This window comes from Pipra filicauda, unplaced genomic scaffold, assembly GCF_003945595.2.
Source record: "Pipra filicauda isolate LSUMZ 115617 unplaced genomic scaffold, ASM394559v2 scaffold64_size3178608_pilon, whole genome shotgun sequence".
Classification (NCBI taxonomy): domain Eukaryota; kingdom Metazoa; phylum Chordata; class Aves; order Passeriformes; family Pipridae; genus Pipra; species Pipra filicauda.
In genome coordinates, this window is record NW_024104809.1 from 2,380,525 (window position 1) to 2,402,703 (window position 22,179).

General features: G+C 39.7%; 1 protein-coding gene across 2 annotated transcripts in view; it reads left to right on the forward strand.

The window, feature by feature from the left end:
- Positions 1 to 1,383: 1,383 nt before the first annotated feature.
- Positions 1,384 to 22,179, forward strand: part of DCBLD2 (discoidin, CUB and LCCL domain containing 2) — a 40,225-nt gene continuing 19,429 nt past the window's right edge. Inside the window, exons 1-3 of one of the 2 annotated variants that reach the window (XM_039388440.1) lie at positions 1,384 to 1,564; positions 18,813 to 19,040; positions 22,011 to 22,148. In XM_039388440.1, the coding sequence (XP_039244374.1) occupies positions 1,447 to 1,564; positions 18,813 to 19,040; positions 22,011 to 22,148 (484 nt within the window). In that variant the 5' untranslated portion in view covers positions 1,384 to 1,446. The remainder of the gene's footprint in view (positions 1,565 to 18,812; positions 19,041 to 22,010; positions 22,149 to 22,179) is intronic. The other variant, XM_027727623.2, reaches the window with a different exon arrangement.

The window sequence follows — 22,179 nt, forward strand, 5'->3', positions numbered from 1 at the left end:
CCTTTTTAAGCCCTAAGCATAGACTTGGACAGAGATCAGTTTTCAGCATCTTAACAAGGAACAGTAATGTTAAAACCTAATCTAAATAGTTCTCCAAGTAACTCTGTGGATTGGCATAAACATGAACCATCCTCAAATGGTTTTTCTGACATTTTGGTGGAGCCTGCGCTAGACTACCCTGGCCAGAAAAGCAGTATCAGCGTCTTAGAGCTGTTTGAGAGAAGTGGGGAATGATTTCTTCCTTAAGACACTTTTTACAGTGGAACTGTTGCACCTGGATACCATCAAGGTATCCAGCGCTTCCACAGCAGAAAGGATGGACCATGGGGCCTGTAATAGCTGAAAGGCTGATCTTTGGAACCTGTGGAGTCCAAAGTCCCTTCTCCTTTGTGGTGAGAGAGAGTGTGGTCAGTGGAGTGCTGAGTATGTTTGAATCATGAAGCTGAAAAATGATATCTGTGTAGGTGTGGCTCCCACCCTTCCTCTTTGCCCTCTGACCTCGCTGCTGGGAGGAATCTCGGCTGTGACTGCAGCTGTGGAAGCACGGACATGGCAACATTTCATCAGCACCTGAAAATTACATTCTTTTCATCTACTACTGAAAACCATGTAACAAGCTGTTCCGCTGCATGATGGTGGTGGTACTACAAGGGTGACTGATGCTACCAGTGCTTAGGGTGCTCTTTTTCCTCCCAAATATGCTTGACAACATAGGGGTACTAATTCAGTACTATTATCGTAAATCTGTGCAAATTTGCTATTTTGCCTTCTTGTGACTGAAAGTTACTTTTTTTTTTTTTCTTTTAAGTGTTTATTCCCCATGGTTGAATTCAGCCTGCTAAGGCAAGGCTGATTACACATGTTATGTGTTCAAAAGCTAGAGGACTCCAACTGCAATGGCTTGGGACCTTGCAGCCAAGCTGAATTCACATTTGCGTGTGGAGATCTGTGACACCAGATTATCCTCTTCTCTTAACAACAGCAATATTCGTGTTTCCAAGGAGTTTTGTTTGGTTTTTTTCCCAGCAATTTTGCCTCACTTAATCTCTGCTTTGGGAGAAAAATCGGATTACTATCAGCCAACTCGTAAAGGAGGACGGAGGCGGAATGAGGCGGGAATTCAGGGGCTGACTCCCAGGGAGTTTGGGGCCGTGAACCCCGCGCAGGCCGCCCGGGAGGGCGCGGCTCGGGGGCCCCTCGCTCGGCGGGGCCGCGGGCGGAGGCGCCGCCGGTCCCCGGGGCTCCCGCGGCGCCCGGGGCCGGCCGTGCGGGGCGGCGGGGGGGCGGCAGGAAGCGGGGCGGCCCCGCCGCGCCCCCGGAAGCGGTTGGGCGGCCGCGGGCTGGCGGGCGCGCAGGGCAGGGCAGGGCAGAGACGCGGCCCGGCGCGGCCGCCCCGCAGCCCGCGATGCCCTCGGAGCGCCGGCCGCGCTGCCCACGCCGCGGGGCATGGTGAGCACGGGGCGGCCGCTCCCCGCGGGGACCCGCCGGGCGGCCTCGCTGCTCCGCCCCAGCCTCCTCCTCCTCCTCCTGCTGCTGCTGCTGCGAGGCACCGGGGCGCAGAAAGGTGGGTGCAGAGCGGGCGGGCGAGCCCCGCTGCCCGGGGGCTCGCCAGACCAACCCTCCGGGGCTCTGCTGCTGCGAGGGGCAGCCCCCGTCGCTGGTCTCCCCCCCCGGCGTGTGGCCCCACTCCCCGAACCTGCCCCTCCCGAGGCAACAAAGGGCGAGAGAGGAGCCGCGTTTTTGAAAAAAAAGAAAAAAAAAACAAACCACAAAAAAACCCAAACTCTTTTTTGCTCCCCAGGGGGAGGTGGCGGCGGGAGAGCTTCGCCCCGGCGAGGTACGACCGGGGGGACTCGAGAGGGAGCCGGTGCTGTGGAGGCACAGGGGGCACAGGGGCACGCCGGGGGCGGAGGGTGCCGTGGAGTTTGCCCTCCCGGACAACATCCCGTGTCCGGGCAGCTGCCCGAGACGCCGGGGTTTGTCCTCCTTCAGACTCCGTGTGAAGTGGTTGGTGCGAGCGAGGAGGTGGATAAAGGGGAGATTCTGCTTGCTGTGAAAATGAGCTTACACGTGCCCAAGAGTGTGTAGAAGCGCGTATAGAGGTGAGAATGACAGGGCAGAGTAGGACTTTTTGTTGTTGTTTAGAGAAATCAGCGAGATCAGGCTTTAGCACTTTGAAGATTACGGGGCACAGTTTGGTCACTTCATGGCAGAAGATCAGAGGATGCCACAGGAACTGTCACTTGGGTCATATGCTTGGGAGAAAGTGGTGGGAAGTGAGTGTTTTGACAGCATCATGAGACTTTCGCCTCTGTGAGTACAGGGATTGAGAAGATAAATTTTATGATTTTCAATTCCTCTTGCTTCTTTGCACTGGTCTTGCATCGTTTCAGAAACTGGTATCTGTTTTCACATAACTTTCTCTTTCTGTACATCTCAGAGATGGAAATATGATTAAGTGCCACAAATGCTGTATTTAAATGCACAAAGGGAGCAAGAAATATATGATCTCTTCTGTTTTTACATTTTAATTAAATATATAACATTAATTAATTAAAACTATTTTTAATTGAGAAAAATCAGAGATTTGTCCGTAGAGCAAGCTAGTCATGTGGACTTACCTTTTCCTTGTATTTCCAGCTAATTGCATTTAATTTTAAGTATGTTTCTATACACATAGGAAGCTAATGCTAATAAGCATTTGGCAAACCTGATTTTGTTTTGTTTTAGAGGAGAAGAAGACCCATTTGCTTTTGAGAGGAAATTGTGCAATTTTAACATTCAGTCTTTTGAAGGTTGCTGCTGAGAGTCAGGCAACAGCAAGGTGTTAGTTTGTGCTGTAGGAGCATCACGCTCCAGATACTTGTGCTGACGTGACACTTGTCTGACCTTTTGGTGAGCAGGCTGACTTTGTTATTCTAGGAGAAAACTGAAATAACTGTGGGGGTGGGGAAGGGTCATAATTTTCCTCCAGATGATTGAGTGAAACTGGCTCAGTGAGTGGTCAGAGGTGTCTTAAAGGGGATGGGACCATGTAGCAAGAGGTGGCACTGCGTGGAGAGCAGGCTTTAAAGTGTATGTCACTTTATCTTTCTGTACTTTGAGAAACCACTAAAGAGCTCCTACCTGGAATTTCAGTTTACAGTGTCCCTGTAGTTACTGCCTAAAGTTTGCACAGAAGTCTTGCTTTTGAGCAGGAGGGGAATCTCTTTATTGACAAGCTTCATTTGATTTGGTAACAAAAATCAGAGCTTTTTTTGAGGCTGGGGTCTCTGATGTTGTCAAATACAATGCTTCAGTATGAGAAACTGCTGGAGCTTCTTAGAAAAGTTCTGCTTGCGAGGGACTGTTTCCTAGCCAAAATATTTTCATTTATCTTATTCCAGAGAAGGCTGGGGAGCCCATCTCCTGTATCATTAAATGCTGACATAGTTCTAATTTGGATAAAACTCCCATACAGAAAGGAAACTGCTGTCTTGCTCGTGAAGGGTCTGCACAAAGCTGTTACTCAATTAGTGTATTAAATACATGCACAGGCTTCTAAGAGAATATGTTGATTGACAATGGAAGTAACTGAGACTTAGGAATTTCCACAATTAAAGTTGCTTTTAAGCTCTTTTATGAAAGTACAGTGAGTGATACTATGTAGGAACCTAGCCTCATTCATTATGTTAGAGAGACTCTAACATAATGTTAATCCTCTGTTAATAAGCAACTATGCATTTTCTTTTCTGCTGTTCAGAAGCTCTAAGCCTCACATACTACATGGTACTTAAATATTTTTCTGAAGATAGAGTGTTTTCATTTCTCATGTGCTTTTCTGTAGAGCACCTCCCTAATATGAACTGATTTAAAAATAACAATATGGTTTTGGTCAATGTGAAGCTTGTTTTTAGTATTGGGTCAAATGTTCTCCTCCTCTCCTTCCAGAGAACAGCAAACTGAGAAATGAAAAAGGGCAGGTATTGTTGTGGTGAATATGTTTTTCACTTAATAGCCCAATGTATTATCTTGTAGGATTTGAGTGAGATTTTTTTCAGTTTGTCATATTTTAAATCATTCAGTGTATGTAATTCAGCATTCCTTGGTAAAAGGTTTGAACTTGAGTGTCTCACTGTCTTGGAAAATTATGATCATTTTGTATTAGCTCAGACACCTTCAGAAGAACCTCGTGCTGCATTTCATAGTCTCATGCACTGGGGAATGTCCAGCCGATGGCTGCGCAGGTCAGCTCTTCGGATTTTTGAAACAGTTCTGTAGTGACTAACTCCTGCTCGCAAGGAAATTGATATTTGAAAAATACTTAAAGTGTTTTATTTGTTTTTCATGTAATTAAGCAGGTGTGAATGAAAGCAAGCCAGCACCATGTAAGCTTCCTGCTCTTTGTGGATTGCGTTTTAAGAAACAGTGCTCTTAGCAGATGTTTAGCTATTGACATAAATTTAGTATGGCCTGTTCATTAGCTAAGTTTAACCTCTTTTTTTTTAATTTAGAAAAACACAGCTACATGAGAAATGGTTCCGTAGCTTTCATCAAAGTAAAATTGAATAATGGCTCAGTTATTCTGAAGGTACGAAGCTTGTAGGGTCTGTGGAGCAATAACTTTGTTATCACACGTAGTTTGGTAGCCATCTGTTGGGATTCTTAGTGGATACCGATGTACATATAAAATTGGGAAAAAAAGCCTAAAGTTAAAAGTAACCTTTGATCCTGAAGTTGATTCCCAAGTGACTTGAAGCAGATTTGTTTGTAACCTTTTATTTAAAGAAATTAATGCAGGATGCTTGTTTTTGAATGTGATACCTGTACTTTATTCTAAACAAATAGCAGCTCATCAGGATGTTGTTATATCCTGAAACCACGTTGAAGTAAGTGCAAGAAAGTGATTCACCTCTGTAGTGTAAAGTTTGCTTCAGTGTAGAAAAGAAAAAGAATTTTTGAATGTATACCGCTGAGTTACCATGATCTGAAAATCCAGGTGAAAGAGCTAATGACTCTATGCCCATTGAACCTAACAAAATGGTTTTCCATGTCCTCACATTTTGTGATTGAGCTTCAGTATTTGTGGATCCTTTGTGTGTTCCCCATTCCTTTTCACTTCTGTGTGCACTCCCCTTCTCTCGGAAGTGCTCCTGGTCTCACCTCTACACATCTGGCAAGGCAGCAGACAGTGGTGGCTTTGACTGGGGCCAGTCCAGAATTTGGTATGTGCTGATCAGTCAGCCTTAATTTGGGGAGAAGGAAGCAAAGAGAAGATGCTTCTAGCTTCATATCCATCACCTGGGCAAGAGGGAGGGAGAGACTGTAGCTTCCCCTTGATGTCCTGGAAGAGATGACTTTTTTCTAGAACAGGGGACTGACAAGGTTCCAGCTGCCAGGGTGGCCCATTGCAGGGTTTTTTTTCTGCTGCAGAGAGGTCCTGGTGTGTGAATATAAGGCACAACCACAAAACCAACTGCCATATGAGCAATTGTCGTGGGTTACCCTTCATACAAGTGCTGTTTTGTATTCTTGCTAAATTAGATTGGGTGGTGTCTCATTGCCCCTTGTATCTGTTTTCCTTGGCTGAGCTCATCTGGGGGGAAGGGAGTCACAGCCAAACCCACAAGGAATTATTTTGATTTAAAAGACCCCCAGATTTTGGATGAGAGATTTATTATACTTCAAATTAACATCAGAATAAGTGTCTTATAATGAGGAGGGCAGTGCTCTAATGAGCTACTTGGCTTTGCTAATGGGACAGTTTTACTTAAGAATGCAGAGTGTTTTGAAGATGCAGTTGTGGGAGTAGAGACTTGAGGATTCAGGCATTCGTGCCATGTAGACAGGAGTGCTGATGCAAATCCCTTTCATCCTTGTGTTGAGAGGTATGGAAGAATTTTTCAAGACCAGGGCTTAAAATTCTGCCAGGCTTATTCAGGTTTTATCATACTCTTTTTCACTTCCCGGCATTGCGCCTTGAGGAGGACGAACAGTGCTCCAGAGAATTATGTGGAGGAATGCTGGTCCTGGGGGGAAGTGAGCTGTATATGAGAAGTATAGACCTAAAAAGGGTGAACAAGAATCTCTGAAAAGTTATTTTTCCTCCTCCATTTAATGAGCCTTATTTGAAGTGGTTAAGTGAGTCTGGTGGACAGAAGGTACATACATGTGTTCTGCAGAGACATCCTTTCTGGGTGGTTGCCTTGCAGGACTGGTGTTGTTCAGCTCAGCTTATCTTTAGGAGTCTGTTGAGGCTGTGCGAGCCTAGTCTGCTCCTGTAAAGCAAACAGGAATCACTGTTTTGTGTAAATACTCTTAGAGTTCTCGGACTTGGTCCCAGAATGTACTGATTTTGGATTTAAGTATTACAATGTATATTGGTTTTATATATATATCTGTTTATATATATGCACACACACGTATGTATACACACACACACATATATATGTAAAAATATAGCATCTGAGCTACTGTTAAAAAGGTAATGTAACTGTTCTTTTAGAAGCTTACATGCTGTTGCTGTGTGCATCTCAAGCCAGCGACCTTCTAGCATGTTGGTGTGGTCTTTAGGAAAACTATTTACCTACTACTGAGTGGAGATGTCCAGCTTTCAAAATTTGCAGGAGTGTTTTCTTACGTTATTCATATAAGAGAAAAATAATCTGTCTCCATTTTCTGCAGTTCTGCCACCTGCTTTGTACTCTGGGAAATGATGCATTAGGTTTTTAATGTGATCACTGCTGTTCTGTGTAGTTTCAATCATCAGCTAGTTAAGCACTGCCTTGAATGCATCAGCTTTCATAGCTCAGATAGTCATCAGTTCAAATGCAATCCTTGTTGGAATTGCTGCTCAGCATATTGTGAAATGTTCCTACATTGTTATTTTATCCATATTTTAAAAGGCTTTTAAATAAGCTGTTCCATGTCACCCCCACTTTTGTATCTGCACTCTGTGCTTTGGGGAAAGTACTTAGTATTTTTTTTTACCTGGAATTTGTTTTGTAGTCAAAGGATTTCCTTCTCCTCATGCATTTTCTGATCAAGTTGCTTTTAGATTAATTTCTTTAAATCAAATATTGTGGAACATCTGTGGTCCTTTTATTTAAAATAGTGGTATAGTTCAAACCATTGACCAAGCATGGAGTGTGGATTTCTTAATAAACTGCAATTAGGGAAGGCGGGGAGGGAGAGCAGTAGTAATGTTAATGTCAAAGGCCAAGTAGTAACTTGCATTAAAATAAGATCTATAAAATTGTCAGTGCTGGCTTTTTTATACCCAGTGGTGGGTTGTTGTCTGTGAAGCCTGTTCATTAATGGAGCAAGACTGTGAAATACCAGATTTTGCTAAGCTCCATCCTTTGCCTTCCATTATTGGAGGCAAACAGTTTGAGCTGTGCTATTCATATTGTATTTGAGCTTGTTGCTTGATCATTGAACGCTTTTTATGTTATTTGAGTTAAAAATTATACTTGAAAATGTAATAGTGATTTGACATTTGGACCACAGAATAACACATTGAAATAACACATTGATTTTGAAAATGGTTTCTGTTTGATGAATTCTTTGTCTAGTGCTTGAAAAAGAAAACAAACCCCAGCCCTTGGATGAGTAAGAAACATTTAACCTGTGCTGTTTCTTTTTGGATATGTTATTTCTGCTGTTTCCATGCATGACCACTTAGTTTCCCTTGGTGAAGGTGTAAAAGGATAACATTTCTTTATGTTGCTAAAGTCTTCAAAAATTAAATTAAAGCAGATAGTTCATATCTGTTTAGCTGTCTCAGTTATTTCAATCAGTTGGACCTTGGCATTGCAACACAGTCACTTGGTACTGCTTATGACATTTGGATGCTTCCTGTTGGCATTTCTTACAAAATCTCTGCTTGTAGTTGTGTGGGTTGCATTCTTTTTTTCTCTGCAGATACCGAGAGCTAGTCTTTAAGGTTTAGACCAGCAAACAGCTGATGGGTACTGAAGCTCAGTGATTAGTTATCTCTTTGACTTTGTGAGATGAGTTGCATCCTGAAAATCAAACTCATCAGTGTTTATCTTTGCAAAAAATGATAACTCATACTTCTAAATATTTTGCTGCACGTTTCCAGTGAGGCTGTGATTTGGGTTCACCTCCTTAGCTATAAAACAATTGAAATATGTTTGCAGTAGCAACATAAAACATAAGTGCATGAACCACCAGAAGTGCAAGGATTCCTAGCAGCTCTTGGCAATTGTTTAAAAAAGGTAAATTCTCTTGAAGAAAAGGATTCCTGGAAGCAGAATATGTGTAGATGGGGGCTGGATATTGTATATGTCAGATGCCTGCTTTTTAATGTGTGTTAACGTGGAAAGGACATTTTGGCCTGTTCACTGGTCTCTGTAGAATTGGTGTTTTGCATTGTGACTCAGGTAGTCATTATTTTCTTACAGTTACCTGACTGCTGATCCTAACAACCTCTGTTCTTAGTATCTAACTGAAAATACGAAATCCTGTCCTAGTAATAGGAGTTCCATGCATCTTGTTTCTGAATGGTATCACAGTTAGGAAAGTTCCAGTTCTGCACCCTTGTTACGATAGCGTACACAGCTACGGCGTTAGTGAGTGTTGTTGTGTAAGCTGAATCAAGTTTATGAACTTAGTGGTGTCATCCTTGGCAGTGCTAGTAGGTGCATTTTTAAGAATTTCTGAGAAACAGATGGTGTAGTGGTGGCGGGTTGTTTTTGTATTTTGTTTATTTGTTTTCCCACACGAGTGTTTAAAGCATGCTAGCTTTAGAAATAGTTAAAAATTCTCTCTCTTAAGGTACCACCACTCGAGTCTGAAAACTTCCCAGAAAGAAATTTAATGCAACGTCCTAAATTCCCTTTGGTTAGAATAGTGACTAGCCAACTGTAAGTAGTTGTGGTACACAAGAAATCATACTTAAAAGGGCCCTTCTGGTCACTATTGTGAATCCCATCTTTCTGTAAAATAACTTATAAATTAGGATCAGAGAAGTTCAAATTTGGCACTTTTTTCTTTTTAAGAGAGAGAGTCTGGAGGTTTTTTATTGTGTAGGTTTGGGGGGTTTTTTTGGTTGTGTTTTTTTTCCCCCAGGTTTTTTTTGGGGGGGAATGGTTGGGCTTTGTTTGGTTTTTTGGTTTTTTTTAAGGAAATATTTCTCTAGTGCTTTTTTTACACCGGAGTTTGTCTTTCATTGGCAAGACTATATTACAGCAGTTTTGTTAACTGTAGTATTAAAGAAAAAAGCTATTTTAAAAATTTTTTTTGTTCTGTTCTGTTGGTTTTGTTAACATTTTTCATTGTTCAGTAAAAGTTTTAAGTAAGTATATTACATTTTAACGTTCCTGCATTCTTTATGATGTGAAAACTCAATTCAACTCCAGCAAAATCACAGGACACTGCCTTATTACCCATGTTCCAGAGATCATGCATCATTTATATACTGAAAAATGAAAATAGAATCAATAGTCAGGTCATCTGTATGCTTTATTAAACACTTCCGTCTTCACTTTATAATTTCCCTTGTTAATCCCACCTCTAAACTCTCCTCCTAGATTTTTGAAGTTCTTTCTAAATTTACTTTCAGCTCAAGGAAGAGGTTTTGTCATCCAGGGTTGGAATAGTATCCATCAGAATGACAATCCTTGCCAGCTGCTAATCTTTGGATTGTCAGTCTTGCTGAAATTTGATGTATTGTGCGTGAGGCCCCATGGATTCTCTTTTTAAATTTTTTCCCTCACAATGGTTCTTCTGATAGAACCATTTATTTAAAGAATATGTTGATTTTCTTGGTTCTTTACTTGATGTGCTGTCAGAGGTAATAATTTGATACATCCTTGAGGAATATTATTAATGGTGGAAAAAGGAACTTGAAAACTTGGTATGCTTCTGAAAATGGCTGTGAGCAGATAACTCTTGTCATGGTTTCTAAAAAAGATGATGGTGTGAAAGCTTCCCAGAGTAATGCTGTCAGTCATATTACTGTTTATCTTGGCCTGGTGTTTAAACAAAGTTTGTAAAGAAATATTTGTAAAATTATTCCAGATTTGCAAAAGTTTAATTATTTTTCACATGTAAGTACCATTTTCTATTCCTATTCCGTGGTCCATTTGTGGTTTTCCTAGACTTAGATAGAACAATCCTAATACCTCACATGTTGCTTAACCGTGAAGTGGAAATCTTTTCATGTCTCTTAATTGCAGTTTCTTGGAGTAGACGTAGTAGCTGCTTTGGTGCCCAGTTGCAGCTTTGGACGTTGAGGGTTAACACTGAACTGTTTTAGCATTTGTGCCACAGTTCTCTTTAGTTTCACCCCAATATAAGGCCAGAAGTGTAAAAACAGGATGTATGAAGTGTTATATTAATTAGACTTGTCAAGACAAGCGTCTTGCCTACAAGTATAGCTACTTGGATATAAATTTTTTTTGGTAAGTGTGTAGAGAAGCCCCACAGAAATGAGGCATGTGAAAGAACCTCAATATCTTGAGTGGAAAGATGAGTTAGGAAAACAATGGAAATGGAAGTTGAATTACAATGGTGCAATTTTGCTTTGCTACTTCTAAGAGTTTGGAGAGCTTTTGACTGGGAAAGGATAGTTTCTGCATATCTAGCATGTGTATGGAGTATGTTGTGCATGTATGTTTGCCAGCAAGTCCCCAAAGGTTTTCGTAGCTGGTAGCTGCTGTACCTTTAGCAGGACTGTAGCCAGTTAAAGCCCATATCTGTTCTTTTTAACTTTGCTCCAAAATGGTTAAGATGTGGGGAAAAACATAGTTCAGTTGGTGGAAAGAAGCTATCGGTGCCTAATTTTTCTTTTACAAATCTGTGAGTTTTGTGGTAAAACAAGAAGCCCTGAACCACGTTATCTATTAAATTCTATTTTTATGGAATTGTGTGCAGGTATCAAAATACATCTCATTATCACAAGGATAGAAAGAGTGATGCATTAAATTTAATGCTTGTGAACACTTATGTGCGAAGCCCCAGTGGTGACCAGTTTTTATCTTTTTCTCAGGTATATTTGAAAACATCAAATAAAGCATTTGCATTCCATTATCTCTTAGTTTTTAAAGAACTGTTTTCAAGTTCTCCAGTTCTGTTACACGAGGCATCATTTTCTTCTTGCTACCAAGAAGGTACAGCAAAGCTGATGGGCAGGTTTAAAGCTCACAGATAGTTTTTACTAAAGCTTTACGGACTGCTGACTACCTACATGCTCTTGCTATACTTTTTTGTGATAATTTTGACACTTAAAGTTTAAATTTACTGTCATCTTCCTAATTAATCATTTTATTATTCAGTAGTACATTATTTTGTTGATTTTATTCCTAGAGGGTCAGAAGTATGAAAATACCTCTAAGGGCAAATATCTTTGTTTTACAGGGCAAAACTAGGAATGAATTGCTTCTTAGAACAGATTGTGTAATAAATTTTATGATGCTGGAATGAAGCCAAGTTATTCAAAATGGGAAAACTCCAAACAGTCCCCATTGTAATTTTGCAAGTAGATTAGAAAATGAATGTTAGAAATCAATGTCACCTACACTGGGAGAAGGAAGTACTGGTGTGGAGATGTGGAGTGTTCTGTTGTATCAGTTGGACGAGAAACTTTAAAGAGGGTTAGAAACCGATATTTAAAGTCACTGTTCTTGGTGCAGCTACAGGGTGCAAATAGTTACCACTGGTTTTTGAAGTTTTCTTTTTGAAAGCACCAGCATGCCCTACTGGGTTTTTTGGGGTTTTTGTTTTGTTTTGTTCAGGTACTCAAGCCATCAGCTTCCTTTCCTGCCAGCTTCTGTTGATTCCATGGTAGCCAAAAATTATTTTTACCTCTGGCTGCTGCTGTCTCACCCTCCTCCCTGTCCCTGTCTTGCATCCTCTGCGAGGAGCCTCTGTGCAGGCTCCAGTGACTGTTCAGCCATTCAGCCATATCCGTGCCCTTACTCAGCTAAAGGCAGGTGGGATGATAACCTGGACATAAAACTGTGGTGCAGCTCAACAAGGGCACATTGAGCCCCAGACAGGGTGGGAAGTGGTAGGTGCTCATGAAAGGCAAGGTGGTGCTGCAGCATCTGGTGTTTGGATCAACGTGTGCCACCACGGATCTGCAGTGTAGGCTGTGCAGTCTCATTTATGAGATGGAAATGGAAGGGAAAAAATGATGCTTGTAATGTTAATTTAGCATGTGAATTACTGGTGTGATTGGAGAACTTTTTGCCTCTTTGTTGACATACCTAAGGCTTGTGAAATTTCATGTGGTCCTGGTGTGCTGAGGAGTTGGAAGAACATACAAGAGAGTTGAAGGCCATTCTGACCACGACTGTTGCTTATTGTCATAGTATTTTGCGTGACCATCTGTGTGTTATTTTTCATTTCCTTCATCATCTGTGTTTCTGCTGAAAGCACTGAAGCACTACAGTGTTTATGAAAGTGTTGGTGCAGATTGCAAAGTAGATGCTATGTCTTGGGAAGTGGGAAAACTGCATGTGCCAGACAAACGACAGCATACAACATGAGCTGTCCCTATGATGCAGCATGGGCAGCAGATCAGAAGGGCTTCTGCATTATGTGTCATTGAGCATAGATAGAGTCCTCTTACAGAGTCCTCACGTAAATCACTTTTCACCATGGCTAGCCTGTCTTTGCAGGCTACTCTTGCCAGCATAGTATTTAAGCAAGTCATAGCTGTCCCTGGGGACTTACATTGTGTCCCTGACATCAGTAAGTAAAAGCTCTGCAACACTGTCTTATACAACTGGTCTTTTTTACTGTATATTTGAAGCAGTCAGTTTGATTAGTATACAATAGTAGGGGAAGCACCTGTCCTACCTGCTCTGACAACTTAATAATTGAAGATATTTTCTTTTAAAATGTTACCATATTCTGGATGCTAAATTTAGGAGGGCTAAGTATTCCTCTTTTGTGTAAAATTCAGTGGCTGAAAGCTAAGACTGCATTTCCCAGAAATGGTAATTGTAAAGCTATGTGTGCAGATGAAAATAATAAAGTGCTAATTATCACTAGCCCAGCACGTGGCCAGTGTTGTAAATGAAAACAGTAAAATTTTATTGTAATGGCATCCTAAATTTTGTATTTTTGCTATAAGAACAAGAAGCAGCCTCTGTCTCCTCTCACCCCATGCTGCCTCCCCACTGATCTGCCAACATTTTCAAAGGCAAGATGCTTGTTGTGCTTTACCTTTTGTCCCGTTCCTATCTTTGTTAAACCTCAACCCATAATTTGATTATCCTCCTAAGGGTGCCCCACAGTGGGTAAATCAATCCAAGCTGAGACAGCTGTAATCTCACCTGCCCTCCTGCCACTGGCAGTGGCACAGTGAGCTGCTTCGGAGGGGTGAGTTGGTGAAATCTGACACTGTGGTGGGAATGGGTCGGGCACTGTCTACAACCAGCTCAGTTCCTCAAGCCAGTGCACCAGTCTTGAGTGACTGCTCTTCCCAGGGGAGTTATAGTTTCTGCGTTTCTGGTTGGGATTCAGGGTTGTATAAAATGTAAATGCAGGTTGGCAGTGCTGGTGAAAGGAGCAGTTGCTGGTGTTTCCTTACTCTCACACCGTCCTATCCCTCTGTCAGGGAAGGTGCTGTTGAATGTGCACACTGAAATAAATTAGGGGATTGCTCTACGTTAAAACTAACAGCTGTTTTTATGCCAGGTCCCTGGTCTGGTTATCCATGTGGCCACAGAAGTGTTCACCTCCTGTACCAGGAAGGGTGTGAGAACATGTGGCCAAAAGCGAGATGCAGACAAGGCTTGCTTTTGTCTGTGGCTGTGCTAATTTGAAGTGCCTTTGAGTGTTTATTGAGCTATGGCCTCTCTTATGAAAGTGTGGGGTATTTTGTGTTGTGAAACATCTGTAATGGGATGAAATGCCCAAACCAGTGTGTTACTGAGGCAAATAAATGGCTTAAAGATGAAAGTCAACTGTATGCTTGTGTTGGCTTGTTAAGAAAATTAATTCTGACAGAGGAACAGATTCCTTCCTGAAGAGAACAGCATTCTGTGGATTTTGGTGGAAACAGCAGTGAATTTGGAGGACACAAATAAGGGCATTTGAAAATACATGAAAAAGCTGTTCAGAATTTGATGTCTCTGTGGTCTTAATTCCTCAGTATTTCTTATTCATGGAACTGTTTTGTTCATTGTGTAAACTTCCTTGCCCACACTGAGAAAAGCAAAAAGTATCTTTTAGTGGCACACTGATAAAAAGCAGGGAAATACAGAGCACAGGAGCTAAACAGAAGAGGAGAAATTGTAGTGGTGTATTGATTCAGAAAGAGTTGTGCATTTGGAGTTGAATGAATGCTTTAAAATACCCATTTTGCTTACTTAGCTCTAATAGATTTGGTTCTACCTTTGCTTAGTTAAGAAAGTTTTAATTACATCCTATGTGTAGTCACAAACATAGCTTGTAGTCACATAGTTTGTAGTCACAAACAAGAAAATCATAGCTTATATATGTAAAATCTTCTCAGGAAACCCGCTGGTTAAATTGAGTCTGTTCAAAAGTGTGAGTGTGCTAAAATTGAGATTAGTGTATTATAATTATAGATTATAATAATAAACTGTCTAATGTCTTTATTTTATCATTCACTCTTCTCCAAGTAAAGAGTGGGAAAGTATTCACTGGTCTTAAAAATTAATTTTTTATGTGTTTTGGTAGTGAGAACAAGATTAGCAGTCACTTACAGCAGCCAGTCTCAAAGGGAAAAAGTTCTGATTAATTGACTTCCACAACTATAAAGAATAATTAATTTATAATAATTATATATTGTATTATATATGTATATGGGTGTTAAGAGGGTACTTAGCACCCACTCCTGCACATTTCATTTTCTTCATATGCCAAAACCCAGTGTATTTTGATATGTTTGTGTTGGTTCAAGTCCTGTATTTTGTTGATATAAAGAACTTGGGTATAAGAAATTGTTTTAAATCATCTGCATGATTGCATAGACATCAGTGTGCCATAGCCTGGGGTTATATGTAATCTGTCAGGATAATTCATCCAGACCGCATTCAAAGGCGCCTGCAGAAGAGATGGATGGTTCTCCTGATGGCAGCAGTCTGCTTTTGTATGCTGGCTCCTTAGAGGGGCAGTCCATGTTTCTAACACACGTTTGGGTGAAGAGCCGAGCTCCCTCGTGTTTACGGTGGACATGGACCTCAGGACACATGGAATTCGATGCACGTCTGCAGAAGGGTCAGCGCGTGTCAGGTGTGATGTGTGTACACAAGTGATCTGGTGCTTCTGCCAGGGCTTTTTCTGTTCTGCAGGTGCAGTAGGTCTGTTGTGTGACAGAGAAGACTGAAAGAAAGCAGGAGGCTCGTTCAGCTGTGTACTGACAACAGAGGTTGTCAGCCCATTCAGGAATAATTGATTTAGGAATTGATGTCTCTCTCTTCTGTGTGTTCTCAGATACTCCACTCCCATGCACACAGATAAGCAGAAGCAAAGGATTCTGTGGCACTTGACTTCTGAATGAATGAGGTAGCCAATGCTCCTATATATGTGGCTGTAGTGCAAAGAATTGTATTTTCTCTTTTTCTTGGAGAAATTGCTGAGTATTGCAGATTGCTCCCCTGATACAGGATGTGTTTATGTGTCTCTGGAGTTCATCGGTGGTATTTATACAACTTTGGCAGAAATGATGAAGCACCACTTTACATGGAGAGGCTCAAGAACTACCCTTCTCTAGTAGCAGTAAAACAAAATGTGATTTCATTGTCCTGCAGGTTTCACTGGAAGTCTGATTTTTTTAGAAATTTGCAGATAGCTCCTGAATGATGTGGCTGCCCTTGGCAGACTGTATATGCTGTGGTAATCTTCAAATTCTTCAGGCATGAAGTGTCTGGCATTTCTGTTATCACTAACCTAAGTGAAACATACAACAAAATGTGATATAAAATGTCCTTTCAGAATGTGATACTTGTAAAAATTGGATTTATAGTAAGATGATGCTCTAGATGCAGTTCAGCACAACTGTTTTTCCTTTCCATTCATTTCTATTATGATTTGACAGCAGGTTTTTTTAATATGGATAGAGGAGTATTTTTCCTTTCATGTTTTCAAGAAAGCCTACAACAGAAGGGAGATTTGTGATTGGCATTTCTATTAAATTGTGTGAGACAGACTAAAAAGCATTTCTCTCTACCCACTGGAAACAAGACAGTGTTCCAAACTACCAGGGGAAATTTTAACATTTTTAAGTGATGTGTCTTTTAAAGAAAAGTCACAATGTCTTTTTAAAATTTACAGTATTTTATTTGCATTTTATCACCTAAATGTGTGAGGATTTTTTTGGAGTTCTTTTCTTTTCTCATCGGAAAGGTGCCCTGTTCATCATGCAAATGCAGTGCAGGTATTGTTTCATGCTTGAGACAGCTGAACAACAAGCTACTGGAAAGAATGGTTTAAATGAATGTTAGGCATGGTCTTATCTACTTCTAACTAGAGAAATTTACGGTTTAAATACAGTTTGGGTCAAAGAAGAGACCCAAGCACTCCTTTGACTTTCAGCAGCATAGACTTAGGATGCAAAAATGCAGGGAACAATCAAAGATACAGAATCATGTGCATTATTGGCATTCCTGGATGTAAGAAATAACATTTGTGTTGTTACTGTGTTGCAATAAAAGGCCCATTGAGGGGCGAAATAATTAACTGCCAAGCATTCTAGATCATGCAAGCATTCTTACTTTCCTTAGAATGCACTCAGAGCAGTTTATCTGCCCATACAGGTGAAAGTTACTATGATTTCATGTTCAAAAGGCCACTGTATTAGTGTATCTTCATAATATTTTCAATCTGTGAATGAATAAGGAGTTGCTTACCCCATCACAGGATTGGAAAAGCACAGAACTGGTTAACTGGCTCGTTTTTACTTAGGAAATAAACTAAAACTGACTGCTGCTCATGTTGAAAATTATTTTTATGTGTCTGCAGTATAAAGAGTTTTGAAATACTAGCCACGAATATCACCATGAACATATTTGTTGTTTTTATTTTTGTTAGTATAATAAGTTCCATGCATTTGGTAGTGTCTGGGAGTACTTGCTTGCAAAAAACCAGTTTACTAGCAAAGGAATCCATTTTTCTTGACTGTTAAGCATATTGTGACTACTACTAAGGAGTCTGGCATTTGAATGTTTACTAACTAATAAACCAAGGCCATACAGGTTTTGAGTGATAAAGCTTTCATTTTTTCTTAGATTTATAACATGCTTTTGGAAGGAAACCAGAATTATAATGATACAAAGAACATGCAGTTTAAGTTACCTCTTTGTAACACTGGACGATTGTGTCTCATGTATTCAACAGCGGTAATTTAGACAAGTAATTTGTCATCTGTCACCCAAATGGAAATACTTGTCATGGGATAGAACAAAGCGTTTTAAAGCAGATTGCATTAATAAAAACATGGCTGAACAACAGCTTTACAAATAGAAATTTTGATTTTGCTAGAGCAGATATTCCAGTTAACTTTTCCAGAGATGCATCATTTTGATTCAAGACTGCTAGCAAGAAAATATGCTGCAGTTTGCATATGCATCTGTTTATGAATCTGTATATGTCAGCAGCACTTCAACTTTTAGAACATGCAGCTGTCTTTCAATGTGCTCAGATTATAAAGAGAACAGTTTTTGCTACTAGAAATTAGGTGTGTTTGTGTCTTGGTTTAGAGACAAATACTGGGGTGGGAACTAGTTTGCAAACAGATCAATCAGATCTAGTTGAGTTAATCACAGTTTGTTTCCGACATCTCTTCAGTGCATTGGACTGACTTTTCCATTCAGTCTTGCATGAAATACATTTAAGAATTTTGAAATTTAGTTAAAATTCTTAAATATGTGTACAGTCTTTGTCCCTAAAGCTTAGCTTACCTTTTCATACTTTGTAGAGGAACTGCACATATTGTGTAATATGAAACACTTTCGGACTGACACCTTTAGCTCTCAAAACCAACTTCTGTCAATACAAATCATGTTGATTATTGTGAATGTTACTTCAAGAACATTTTTATTTCCAAACCAACACATAAATTCTTGCACTTTTTGTTCCACACACTAGGGGAAATTCATGTCTAGTTGTTGAAATACATGTCTAGATTTATCAGTTTGCTCTTCATAATTTCATATGGAGAATACACAATTGGTGCTATTTTTTCCACTTGTTAAACAAGCCTTCATTAGTATTGTTATTACTATTTAAAGTTAATACTCAAATGTTAGGTAGGGGACTCCAGGTTGGAGTTACAATTTAGTTTGTTGTACAAATGCAGAAAAATTGAGTGAGTTCTCTAAGTATGAATGAATTGCAGCATTAAAATTGTGGTGCAGTAGAAAACAATGTACTAGTGGTTTGGTGGTGCTCAGAGCTGTGTTCAGTTGTGTTCAGTACTGTTTGCTGTTCATTGGCTTTCTACTTCTTTTCCATCATGTGAATACAGTAACTACAGTAAAACCCATATGCTCTTGTTTTATTGGCAGGTTTCTCCCTCCTTTTCAGAATCTGTTTCCCTCTGTACTGAGGTGTAGAGGGAACGTGAAATAACAGGGACACTTTCTGTACTGTCTGTGCAATTTTTAAAGCCATTAGGGATGAATTTTCATCTCATTGAGGAAGTTGTAGCAGCTCTCTGGTCATCTGTGATGAGAAGCTAAACATAAGGCAACATTAGTTGCCTTAATTACTGTTTCCTCTGCGTGCGACTTACCTTGGAGTTTTCTTCTAACGTGATTAGTGTGGTTTGACTAAATCCCCAATGAAGCCTTAAAGATGAATGTGTGAGCTGATTTCTTCTTGTTCTTTTGTAGGTGATGGATGTGGACACACTGTTCTGGGCCCTGAAAGTGGAACTCTTGCTTCCATAAACTACCCACGGACATCTCCCAATAGCACAGTTTGTGAATGGGAAATTCGGGTAAAGCCTGGGCAGCGAGTTCAGCTCAAATTCGGCGATTTTGATATTGATGACTCAGATTCTTGTCATTCCAGTTACCTAAGAGTTCACAATGGAATTGGCCCCAACAGGACAGAGATAGGTAGGAGCTTTTATAATTGATATTTGAGAACTATGTCTTGTCTAAAACTTGGATATAACTTGGATATAACTTTTGTTACTTTTTGACAAAAACTAGATGCTAAATGCAACATAGATCCTATAAGAATCTTTGATTCTTAAGATTATCAAAGGAAACCCCTTGGTTATGTGGGTTTTTTTTCTCAGACATTTCCTGGTAGCTTGCAAAGTTCTTGTAAGCACTGAAGAGGAAATTGTAGAACTGTAAGGAGTGTATATATCTATATCTATATCTATCTATCTATATAGATATATATATATATCTTACCTGAAATGCCTTTCCTGTTATATGGATTCGCTCTGATTTGAGCTGTTTGTCTTGGTGGTATTAAAGGATGTCCAGCTTCAAAAGTCGTGTAGTTCAAATACCCTCCATGTTTACATAATATTAATAATTTAATCTTTGCTCTCTTCAGGAGAACAAATTCAATTTCATGACTAGAAGTCTGTGTTGTTTTTTTTGAAATAGCAGTGTGATGTTATAATCTGTGCCAAAATATATGTAGGGTGTTAAGACCCTAGTAGTTACATGGCATAAAACTCAAAATGAATTGTCATTCTTTCTTCTCTAATATTAATTGTTATTATGCAGATTAATTTTATTTTCTTACCTAAAACTTTAATTTGGAGAGAGAGAAAGGGAGATTTACCACACTAAGATTGTTTTTTTGCAACTCAAATGCTGATCCCACTAAATAGAGTTTTTTTATAAAGAGACTAGTGGAGTGTTAGCTTTGTTAACCCTCTTTTCCAACTGCTACCTAGGTAAGAGTGTGTGAAAATAAGTATGTGCTTGGCGCTGTTGAACCAGGCTTAGTCTAAAATAGGAAACACTGAATACCTTAAATGGCAAGGAACATCAAGTTCTGATAAGTCTATTACTCACTTTTACAAGTGACTTAATGGGTTCGAGTAAATTTTCTACTTCATTTGTTTCTCTTGACTTTCAACTGTTCCCAGCTGGGGTAGTAGCACAGTATGTCGAGCAAATGTGTGTGTTGTTCTGCTCTTAATAAATTAAATCACAGAACAAACAGTGATATTAACAGTGGCAGGTACAGATGATGCAGGTTCTTGAATGTTCATGTTTGAAGCAACACACACTGGAGAGATTAAACGGTGACCTCAATTTCCTTAGAAGAAATCTGGATTTATCCTAAGTTTTTCCATTCAAGACTCCTGACGTGCTCTAGTATTAAAATACTTGTATTACAGAAAGTCCGAAATGCAATCATACCTATTTTAATCTGAAATTACTTAAAAATTGATTAGATTAAAAAATAAATTGTTAGTGGATTACTTAGTTGATAAAGAGAAGGTTCCTAATGAAGCTTTTAAGGGCTAGTGCTTATTCCAAGCCTCTTGAATATTTATCAAGAAATCAAATGAAGATTCAAATAGTTGCTGTTAAGTTTGTCTCTAATGTGAAATTTAGAGGTGTTTTTTATAAAATTTCATTACAGCACAATCACTGTACATCTGCAGTCAGGTGTACTTCAGACACAGGAATTCCCTCTCCTGCTGTGATGGTGCTGTACACAAACACTGGGGTCCTTCAATGCATAAGTACAGAAAAAATAGTAATATTACATCTTCTGCACATACAGTTGACAGAGGCGTCACTGCAGTCGTGTTTTGTCCATTTCTAGTGCCTGCTTTTTAAAAAGATTGCTAAAAATCTGGCAAGAGGCCAGAGAAGAGTTAGAAAAATGATTTATAGTCTCAAAACTATGTCTTGCTATGAATCATAAGGTGCATCAGTCTACAGTTTGTCAAAGGCTGTATGTCCATGGTGCAAGCAACACTGGGTAGTTTATCCAAGCTAGATTTAGGTGTCTTGCACTGTGTATTTGCCTGAAGAAGGGGATAAATGGTGTTTTGAGGACAGTCTGACCTACAGTGAGAGAAATCTCATGCTGGTCAGTCATGTAACAAGATCCAGTGGCTGAAAACAAAACTTATGGAATGATAAGCAAATGGAATGATAAGCTGAAACATATGGAGTGTCATTTACTGCTGGTGATTATCCACTTTGATTATCCACTGCAGAATCTTAAATAGGGTTACAGATGATTTTTACTATATCGAATGATCAAGGGAGCCTATAGAACGGAAGATTTTTTTTTTAACAGGTTAATGAACTGATCAGTATCTTTATTAAATTTTCTAGTAGGACTGAAGAATTCCATATTGACTTGAGTCTGTTTAGCAGCCATTCATCCAGTAATGTTATTTGATAGCAATTCTAAAACTTCATGGGGCAAATATTGTCAACATCTGTGGATTCCAGCATCTTAATTTGAATTGTGTTATTTTCGTTCACTTTGTATGGCAAGAGAAGTATCCAGATACAGAACCTGGTTTTTTAGATGCAGCAAAACAGAAGGTGAACCAACTAGCAGTTTATATTAACAGTGCTCACATATGCTTGTATGTTACTACTGAAACGTAGTGAATCATGCCTGTTGTTATCCAAAACTGAGAAAAGTACTTGACAGAAACCATGGAAAAGTTGACAAGAAGTGCCCCAGCAACTGAGGGAAGATGAAGGCTATTTTCTCATTTGCTTCTCATTTGCTTCTGTAGATGCTTCTCATTGCCCTAACTTGATCCTTTTTCTTAACATGTTCTTTGAAGTACTGACTGTGAAGGTTGTGTATGATTAGAGGTGAATGGCATAAGGTCACATTTATCTGCAAGTGTTAAGAGACTCTCACCTGTTGACAGTGACAAAATAAATGTGTTACCCGTAGTCTGCCATTAAATGGACACTAACAACCTTATTTAGTGTCATGTACGTGTGTTTGTTTTTGAATATACACTGGAAATAATGTGAGCTTACACTGCAAGTAAAATAAGGTGCTGCAAATGAAATAAGATGCTTACTACCTATGTTGGTTTGGGTCAATCTTTGTTCTCCTTCTCTCCATAGGAAAATACTGTGGGTTTGACTTTCAAATGGATGGTTTAATTACTTCAAAAAGTAACGAGGTCACAGTACAGTTCATGAGCGGGATTCACGCTTCTGGACGTGGATTTCTTGCAGCTTATTCAACCACTGACAAATCAGGTATTTATAATTATTTGGTAATTTTTCGTTG